The sequence below is a fragment of the Notolepis coatsorum genome (genome assembly GCF_963971535.1).
Source record: "Notolepis coatsorum genome assembly, chromosome: 12".
Taxonomy (NCBI): Eukaryota; Metazoa; Chordata; class Actinopteri; order Aulopiformes; family Paralepididae; genus Notolepis; species Notolepis coatsorum.
The window spans coordinates 49,633,088-49,643,336 of record NC_140176.1 but is presented as its reverse complement, the minus strand read 5'-3'; the positions used below and the strand labels follow the sequence as shown (position 1 = coordinate 49,643,336).

General features: G+C 45.3%; 1 protein-coding gene across 1 annotated transcript; it reads right to left on the bottom strand.

Annotated features, from left to right (window-relative positions):
* Positions 1 to 228: 228 nt before the first annotated feature.
* On the bottom strand, positions 229 to 9,420 carry klhl40b (kelch-like family member 40b; the record flags this gene model as incomplete). The annotated part of the gene is made up of 6 exons (XM_084326261.1): positions 229 to 457; positions 2,550 to 2,699; positions 4,092 to 4,277; positions 4,776 to 4,883; positions 7,140 to 7,300; positions 8,275 to 9,420. The coding sequence occupies 6 exons, from the start codon at positions 9,418 to 9,420 to the stop codon at positions 346 to 348; spliced, it is 1,863 nt and encodes a 620-aa protein (XP_084182387.1). The 3' UTR covers positions 229 to 345.
* Positions 9,421 to 10,249: the final 829 nt, after the last annotated feature.

Genomic DNA, 10,249 nt, shown 5'->3' with positions numbered 1-10,249 from the left:
AAGTCGACATACAATAATTATGTTCTTTGTCACGAGACGCGTTATCTTCCCTCAGGAGCCTGGAGGCGTTTGTCCTTGTGTTACTGTCAGCCGGTGAAATAACCAGGTAAAGCTTCAGACAGGGTCATGTCAAGATCCCATTGCCCGGAAGGACCATGGCTGTGACTGGTAAGGTTAAGGTTTTAGGGATAAGATAGGGGACAGGTGTTTTTAAAAAACCTTTTAGGTGAAAATGAACAGAGTTATGGCTTTGCAGCTTTGCAGCAAGTGCCGATCGACCTCCAGGTCCCCAGCCAAGGTCTTTCCACGCGATGGGATCCAGACGGTGGAGACTGAGGGGCTGGGTTACATCTTGGTGAGACGCAGGGTGTTGAGGCGGACCCCCAGGATGGTGGCCCCTGAGGCGTATTGAATCTCTCTGAGAATCCCATTCCACTTCTCCTCCTCCTTGTTGTACCTGAGGAGGTCGAAAAAGACTGTTGACGTCACAGGTAAAGCTGGACCTCACTGACCTGCCTGTCCTTTTCAAATAACAAACTGTCATTTGTCAACTGTCAAAATTAAAAATAAATGTCAGACTGCCCAAAACAAATTGATTAGAGTAGTGTTAAAGCTTCCTACCCGCACTCACCTGGATGTAGCCATATTTGATCAACTTAATTGGCTCCCAGTGGAAAAACGGGTTATTCAAATCAAGTTGGGCCTTACCCATAAAATAATGTATAATAGGGTCCCCTCATATCTCTCAAATTATTGCAACGAGGGGCAGTTTAACTGATATCAAACTGTGTGGGCGGCTAGGTGGTGTAGTGGGCAAGGCACTCGCCACCATTGTGGAGACGCTAGGATTCGCGTGTTCGAATCCAGCTCTCCACATTGTTTTCAGTTTAGCTGGTCGTCCGCAGTAATACACATTGGCCGTATTACGGGGAGGGAAACTGAAGGGTGGGGATCGGGCGTTGTGAACAAGCGACTCCTACAAGTCGGTTGGTGCGCCTGCGCAGTAGAATCAGGAAGTGACTAAGACGGGGAGGACGTGACCCTCTTTGCGCCGCCCCTGTGCCTCAAATAGATTGCTATCAGCTCTATCTTTAATCTTTCAAAATGTTCAGTTGCTATTGCATGCACTCATCTGTGTTCCACTACACACATGAGTGCATGCTTACCAACTGTCCGTCTGCAACACTACTATCACCAACATCTAAGAAGGGAGATCCCCCCTTGAATGGCCCTTCTAAGGTTTCTCTCCTCCACACTGCCTGTGGAGCTTTTTTTCCCTATTGTTAGGTTTTAGTGAGTTTTTCCTTACCTTCGCGTGGGGTATGTCTGGGAGTGCTTGCATTCTTTCATTTATTTGCATCCATCTAAAAATGTTTGCACCTTATGGTGTTCTTGTTCTGTTCTTGACTTATTGTTATGTTTTCTTCTTGACTTGTTTAAAGAAGATCTGTACGGCCCATGGGGACATTAACGTGTGTTGTTGGGCCCTATAAATAAATTTGATTTGATTTGATTTGATTTAAGTGTCGGGGGCAGCGTGAGCCTCCCACGCGTTACTCCTCGACACTGAGAGATCGAGCTGCGCAGGTGAAAAGATGCGACTGCTGTTACCTCAAGTACCGGAGGGGACTTGTGCTATGTATGACTTAGTCCACATTGCAGCCGGCTTGTGGGAGGCAAGAAACAGCGTTCGTGACAGGGGAGGGTTGAATTGGATGATACGAAATTGGGATGGGAGAAAATATAGAAAAATGGGAGAAAAAGTGGATAAAAAAAGAAAAACTGATATCAAACTGTGCATTTTTAGTAGCTCAATGGGGGAAAATACCTTTCGGTACTCTGCAGCCTATGAGTGGAACACACTGCCAGTGTCCATAAAAATGATTGTCTCAGAAGGAATTTTTTAAAAAGAGATGAAGAAATGGCTTGTAGGATGATGATATTTGTATTTTTATGTCTTATTTGTGCATGGTGGATACTAGTCAACTTGTCCATTGTCCATTGTGAGGACCACAATGGAAATAAACCGTAAGGTTTTATTGTGTTTTAATCCTCGACGATTTTTGATTATATGTGATGGCTGTACATGTGTGTACCGGTATTGTATGTAATTTTGATTGTCAAATAAATTCAATCAATCAATCAGTCATGGTACTCTATGACACATTTCACATGACCAGTGAGTCAGTCAGTCAGTCAGATGTATATTTGACAGTGTTTCCTAGGTGTGTATGTGTCAGTCAGGTATGTATGTGTCAGTCAGGTGTGTATGTCAGTCAGGTGTGTATGTGTCAGTCAGGTGTGTATGTGTCAGTCAGGTGTGTATGTGTCAGTCAGGTGTGTATGTGTCAGTCAGGTATGTTTGTGTCATTGTGTCAGTCAGGTGTGTATGTGTCAGTCAGGTATGTATGTGTCAGTCAGGTATGTGTCAGTCAGGTATGTATGTGTCAGTCAGGTGTGTATGTGTCAGTCAGGTATGTGTCAGTCAGGTATGTATGTGTCAGTCAGGTGTGTATGTGTCAGTCAGTGTATCTGTCAGTGTTTCCTACCTCCAGATGTCGTTCATCTCTCTGGGAATGATCTCCTCACTGTCCTCCACTGGCATCATGGCGAAGCCGCCTACAGCAAACAGCAAGCCAGCCACTGACACCAGGCCCATGGAGCTACGATCCTGGGGAAACTCTGTGAAGTCTGACCAACTGAAACACACAAGTGGTCCACATCTGTAAGGTGCAACATGCTACGAGAGAGCTCCAGTAGATTACCTCATCATTCTGTTACACGCAAACAGTGTCAACTGCCCTTTTTTCTTTTAAACTATATTTGCCCAGGAAAGATTAGATTAACAATACGACACACTCACATATTCACCCCTGGGACAACCACAGTTGGCCACTGAGTGGCTCCACTGGAGGAGTTGGGGTTAGGTGCCTTGCTCAAAGAAAGGAGGAGAGCATCACTTCTCTCTACCCAGATTTCCCTGAGACCTCCCCATGGATTCAGACCTGCGACCTTCCAGTCACAAGTCTGCTTCTTGTGCCCCCAGACCCCCTGCCTATGGAACCACATCTACCCCCGCTGGCCTGGGACTGAATCCCACCAGAGCCTTCTGTCTCCCCTACTCTGTCTCCCTTCAGTTCCACACGTCTCAGTGAAGAAGAGGTACAGGAGTGAAAAAAGAGCGTGATGAAGACTTCTTCTCTAACATTTGGGCCATTGGTTCTCAAGATTATTCACGTCAAGGACCCCACATTGACACGTAACAGGTCAGGGACCCCTATCTGAGAAGATAATTGTTTTGAGATGTGATTTAGTCCAGAATTCCATAGTCTATAGGTGAGGAGATAGCAGTGGAGAGAGAGAGACCTATGATCTGAATAGTTATTCTTGTTTTCTCTCATTGGGCTAAACTTAATAAAATATATTACTGAAGGCGGCTGGGTGGCGCAGCGGACTAAGCGCTTGTCACCAATGCAAGAGACACTGGTATCGAATCCGGCTGTCAGCGTTGCCTCCGGCTTGGCCGGCCATCATACTGGCTCGATTGGTAGAGTCAATCGGGAAGCCGGTGGGTGGGTCTGGGTCGTTGTAAACAGCGACTCCTACAGTTCGGTCGGGGCGCCTGCACAGCGAGGGAAGGATCTGGAGGGAGACCTTCCACGCGTTACACTCTCCCAGTGAGAGTCCGCGCTGCCAGGTGAAAAGAAGTGGTGGGCTGGGTACAGCATGTGATAGTCTCCGCCCTCCCAGACCGACGGTAGGGGGTAGAGTGCGCAACGACCAGGAAGGGGATTAAGAATTGGCATAACGACTAACATTGGGAGGGGAGAAAAACGGAAAAAGAAGGGGGAAAAAGATAATAATCTTTTTTAAAATATATATATTAATGAATTTTTACTTTGAGAACCACTGCTTTAGACACACACACACTACACTACATCACACTACGCTACATCACACCACACACACTACGCTACATCACACCCCACACACACACACACACACTACGTTACATCACACACACACACACTACGCTACACCACATCACACACCACACACAACACACACACACAGAGAGATTTTAAACTCACCTGTCGGTGGCGATGTCGTAGACCTCTACGGTGTTCGTCAGGCCAGTATCGGTGACTCCTGCCGCCACGTAGATCTTGTCTTGGTGAACCGTGGCTCCAAACAGGGAGCGTGCAACTTTCATAGGAGCCATCTCCTTCCATTCATAAAGCTTGGCGTAATACGCACACATTTTCTTCTGGCATTGCCTTTGCACAGGAGAATCACACAGATATAATCACACAGATACCTAAGCACTTCACCAAAAAGACAATGCTGATTTATTTTGCACATAAGCTCACACACATCCAAAAGCTCTAACAGTTTTGCACACATTCATTTAGTTTGACAGTTATTGAAAGGAAAATTAGTTTGTATGGCCATACAAAATAAATATGGCCAAAAACTGTCAACCTAAATTAGTCTGAGTTTTTGGATGTGTGTGAGATTATGTGCAAAATAAACCAGCATTGTTTTTTGGTGAAATGCCCCTTTAATCTCATTAGTGTCAGTGAACCAATAAGCATGTTTGTTCCAAGACATAACATTTCTTCTGTACAGGCACCGGTATCAAAACTGTTCAAATGATACCCAGCCCTAGTGTTATCAGAGCGAAAGTGACTGGTGAAAAAATTAAGGCTTTGTCTTGAGACTTTATACTCGTCGAGCATGGATTTAGTTTGTTAGTTCACACTGTAAACACTCACTTGTCATCTTCTTTTCCTCCAATCACGTAGACGATGTCATTGTGAGACACAGTTGCGTGTCCGTAGACCGCATAGGGAAGTGGGTCAGACTCTGCCCATTTCAAAGATCTGTGAGCGAGGAACACAGTCGGAGCATGGTGAAAACTTTGATTTGATTTTGATTATAAACTGCAACAAATACATGTTCATTGAAAAATGTTGAGGATAACACAATAAAGTTAAAGGTGCTCTATGTAGTTTTGTGAGAGTCAGAGAAGTGAATAACGTCCAAGGTATATTGTCATAACTGAATAAACAAACTGTCCTCGAAGGAAAATTAGGTCCCTGGATCACTGTTTGAAGCTAGAAAGCTACCTGAAGTTAACAGTTACTATTTCACTGCTGTCGTTTACAAAGGCATTTTGTTAACAAATATATTCTTTGCACAACATTTTTTTATACATTTAATTTGAATTTAATTGAATAAGTAATAACACATTTATTCTAGGCTTATGTTTGGTTCACAGTGTCTAAATCTTTTTAGTTTTCATTCATGATAACATAAGTTAGAATAACATAAGAATAAGAATTACAGTAAATGTATTTTGCAGGCTCTGCAAACAGATCCCCCTCCTCTGAAACTGCATAGTGCACCTTTGAAGGATAACTTATTTCCATTGTGGTAGAGCGGTTGTCTGGTAATCAGAAGATTCCCAGTTAGATTCCGGCTCCTCCTGGCAACGTATCGAAGTGTCCTTGAGCAAGACACTAAACCCCTACCTGCTCCTAATGAGCACTTGCCTCTGCCATCGGTGTGTGCAAATGGGTGAATGTGAGGCATACAGTATGTTGTAGCTATATAAATGCTACATTAAAAACAAGACATCCTTACATATAAAACTAGAAACTTATATAAATGTATGTATACATCAACACACTGTACATACATACATACATACATACATACATACATACATACATACATACATACATACATACATACATACATACATACATACATACATACATACATACATACATACATACATACATACATACATACATACATACATACCTACAAACATGTATACACACAGACACCTGACCAGGCACCCCTGCACACCCAATAAAGCATCCACTCTTTGAGTGAAATCCCCAACTGACTGAAAATGTTCAGTGCATGTAAACGAATGATCACAAATTCACTTCATATGGAAACCTATGAGGCAGACTGCACTGCCTTCATTGTGTATTCCAGCCATGCACACACTGCAGTATGTTCTCTGTGTGTTGGTCTTGGAATTCAAAACAAAGGTGCCGCGATTGTGGCTTCTTTTTTCTTTTTTTAACCTCAGAAAATAAATCAGAGACCTCTGGCATCTGTTGAATTTCCCCCGAGGTCTGCTTTCAAGTCAGTGTGAATCTGTTCAAATGAGCAAGTCTGCCCACTAGATGAAGGTCACGGGCAATGAGCCAGTCTGGCTCAATAACATGAAGGAACTATGAACTGATTTATGTCAAAAGAATCCATCAGATTCCATGTGCATCACACCTAATTATTTCCGAAACACTAATTTAATTGTTACATTATGTGTGCAATGATTCAATCCAACAATGATTCTTTAGACAAAGCATTTTAGGCATCATATTTTGAACATCAGTTTGAGTTGATTCATTTTTATCATTTCTTTAAATAGGTATATATAAATATGACAGGACTCATTCAAAGCAGAGAGTATATAGCAATTTAGACATTATACATTAAGGTATTAGTTATTATAACCCTTATTTAACCAAGCAAGTTAACTAAGAACACATTACAGCAGGGAAGGAGGGTCACACACACACACACACACACACACACACACACACACACACACACACACACACACACACACACACACACACATACATACATACAGACAGACATAACCCATACCCACTCTGTCATAACCCATACTCACTCTGTCATAACCCATACTCACTCTGTCATAAGTCACTCATAACCCATACTCACTCTGTCATAACCCATACTCACTCTGTCATAACCCATACTCACTCTGTCATAAGTAACCCATACTCACTCTGTCATAACCCATACTCACTCTGTCATAACCCATACCACTCTGTCATAAGTCACTCATAACCCATACTCACTCTGTCATAACCCATACCCACTCTGTCATAACCCATACTCACTCTGTCATAACCCATACCCACTCTGTCATAAGTAACCCATACTCACTCTGTCATAACCCATACCCACTCTGTCATAAGTAACCCATACTCACTCTGTCATAACCCATACTCACTCTGTCATAACTCGTCATAACCCATACTCACTCTGTCATAACCCATACTCACTCTGTCATAACCCATACTCACTCTCTGTCGTAGACCAGTACAGAGTCCAGTGTGCGGTCCTGCTCCTTCAGCTCCTTCCCTCCAACCACAAAGATGGAGTTCTCAGCCTCAGCCAGCCCAAACAGGAAGCGGGGGGAGGGAATGGGGGGCATCCCGTGCCAATCGTTACCGACTGGGTCGTACTGTGAGGGGCACAGGGGTCAGGCGTGTTGTGAATGGGAGATGTCTACATGTTGTAGCATTACGTAATACACACATGCACGTGTACACACGCTAACATACAGCATATTCTGAGGAGTAAAAACAGCGGTCCCTTCGAGATGCTCACAGGAGGACTCTACGACATAGTATTGTGCTTTGGGAGTCACCCAAACAAAATCACAAATGTTTGATGCTTTGCTAATTCTACATTGTGATAGATGCAGGGCCTGTTATTACCATCTTAGAAAAGGAGTAGGCCTACTGCTCTGATAGCAGTTTAACCCTTTCACCACCACACTACAGAAGGTTAACCCTTTACTATCACACTACAGACTAACCCTTTGTCGTGTGGCAGTGAAAGGGTTAACCTTCTGTATTGTCACAGTGAAAGGGTTAACCATTTGGTAGTGTGGCAGTGAAAGGGTTAAGGGGTCCTGTGGCCTGATCAATATTCTTACACCCTATTCTTAATTTTTTTTTTTAAGAATTCACATACGTTCTTCCTGTGTCCCAGGACAGTTCAGTCAGTATTTGTGAACACGCACCACTCTCTCCTAAAGCTAGAAATCAGAGTGAACCCTCAAATCTGTGATGTCACTGGGATGTACAATCTGGAGCTGCTCCATAGACAGTGAATGGGGCTCTGACTTCATGAGGCCATACAATGTTTGTGTGAGCTCTTACACCCAAATTGGGTTTACATTCTAGCATTGAAAGAAGGTCTGAACCTGAATTAAAAACGAATTTGGGTGTAATAGCTCACACAAACATTTCAGAGCCCCATTCATTGTCTATGGAGCACTCCTAGATATTAAATCCCAGTGTGTGCAGGATTCAGAGAGGAGAAAACACTGACTCAACTGTCCCAGGGCAAAGGAAGAACATAATATGTGAATTCTTAAAACGGGTGGTAATTCCCCTTTAAAAATAATTCTGCATACAGCCCCTGGCTTACCTGAAAGAAGTAAGAGCTGAGTGGCTCGTCTTTGTTCTCTTCGTCAAAGAATAAACCTCCTGCCACAAAGATCTGGTTCTCCTTGGTGACCAGGCTGGCGTGGTTCTTGGGGATCTGTGTGGAGAGCGAAGCCATGAAGCAGTCATTTCCCAACGGGTCATAAGCCGCGGCGCCCGTGTTGCTGATCATGAACATCATGTCCCGGAGGAACATGCCAAACCGCAGGTTATCGTTCAGGATGCCCGGGAGAAGTTCTTCCTCCTCCTCTTCTTCCTCATCCTCTCCTTCTCCGTCTTTCTTTGCCTCGTCGTCCTCTGCCTTCTTCTCCTTCTTGACTTTTGTTTTCTTGAGCTCCGGCAGCTTGCCGACGCGAGCGTCCTTGACCATCTGCAGCTTCTTCTCCAGCTCGGGGTTGGAGGCTATGAGCTTGTCTCGCTCCACCCTGTCCCTCAGGAAGTCCTCGGTCACCAGACGCAGACGGACGCAGTCCAGCAGATCCGGCAGGTCCTTCTCCCTGTTCTCCTTGTCCACGGCCACCCATCCCATCACGGCCTCGAACACCAACTCCTCCGTCTCCACGTTCAATGAGTCCGACGTCAGGATGGCCGCCAGCTCGCTGGGCCCCAGCTGGAGGAAGTCGTGGTCCCTGGAGATGAGATGGAAGCGCTCGCAGGCGAAGTTCCGGGCGCTGACAGCGAGCCGGGCGCAGTCCAGCATCAGGCCCAACCGGAAGATGGCCAGACAGTTGCTGAGGCTCAGGCGCTTCTGGAGGAAAGAGACGCAGACGGTAAAGATGGAGGGGATCTGGAACATGTTGGCCACGGCGAAGATGTCCTGGACGTTCTGCTCCGTGACGTTGATGTTGGAGGTGTACAGGTACTTGAGGACCAGGCCCATGACGCCTGGCTCCACGTCCTCCAGGACGATCTCCCTCTTCTTGCTCTCGTCCAGGTCCGACAGTAAGATGGCGCGGAAGTAGGCGCTGCAGGCGCACAGGACCAGCCGGTGGCAGGGGAACTCCTTGTCTTTGATCTTCAGCGTGCAGTCCACCAGCTTGTCGTTCTCCAGGAGATCAGACAGGCCGTCCTGGAGAAGCGTCTGCTGGTACACCCTGGGCTCATCTATGGGGTCTATGGGTGCAGCCATGGTTCCTGGCAGTGGGATCGTTGCGGTCACGAGGCAGGGGTTTGGAGAGCCCTCCTGGGGTTGCGGGTCCAAAGGGAAGTCGGGATTTTCCTGGTTTTTAAGTCTTTCTACAACAGAGCTGAGAGTTCAGGCTCTGCGAGTGTCTAGCCTGGAAAGAGGAGGCAGGGGAATAGTCAGTCTGGTATTAGCCCACGCCAGCTGAAGCCCCTGGGCGGCCCACTTCCTCAGCTGTCATGACCCCTCAAACAAGCTCCAACTGGGGAGTTATTAATAGGATGGATCCTCCTCAGCATGGAGCTGTGGAATCCATTCTGGAACATGTGAAATGCAATACCCCCCCTTTAACAAACCCCCCACCCCCACCCACCCACCTCAGAATCAGACAGCTGACACATTGCTCCATGGGAAATGTGTCCTTCCTGAGTCATGTGGAGCTGTGTCAGATGACTTCAGATGAGCTCAGGAGAGTGCATACTTGTGGTCCTTTGCAACCAACATAAAACTAAAATGTTCAAAAAAGTTATCTTAATAATCTCCTAAATCCTCATCTATTCAATCAATTATTCATTTAAATTACATTACACAATGTAAGCTAAAACTATGTATCCGATACAGAAAACATAAAAGCGTTGTATTAGAATTACCATTTTTTCTCCTTACAGTTAGTTAGTTGCCCTGTGTGCCGTCATCGAGTTCAGCCCTCAATAAACACCTTCTAAGATATCAATCAAAACAAGCCATCGTTTTAGTGTGGGCATGGCCAGTTCCAGTGGGCGGTGTTGAGTGTTTCCACAGTGTGGTCGCATTGTCTCTCACAGCTGAACAGGAG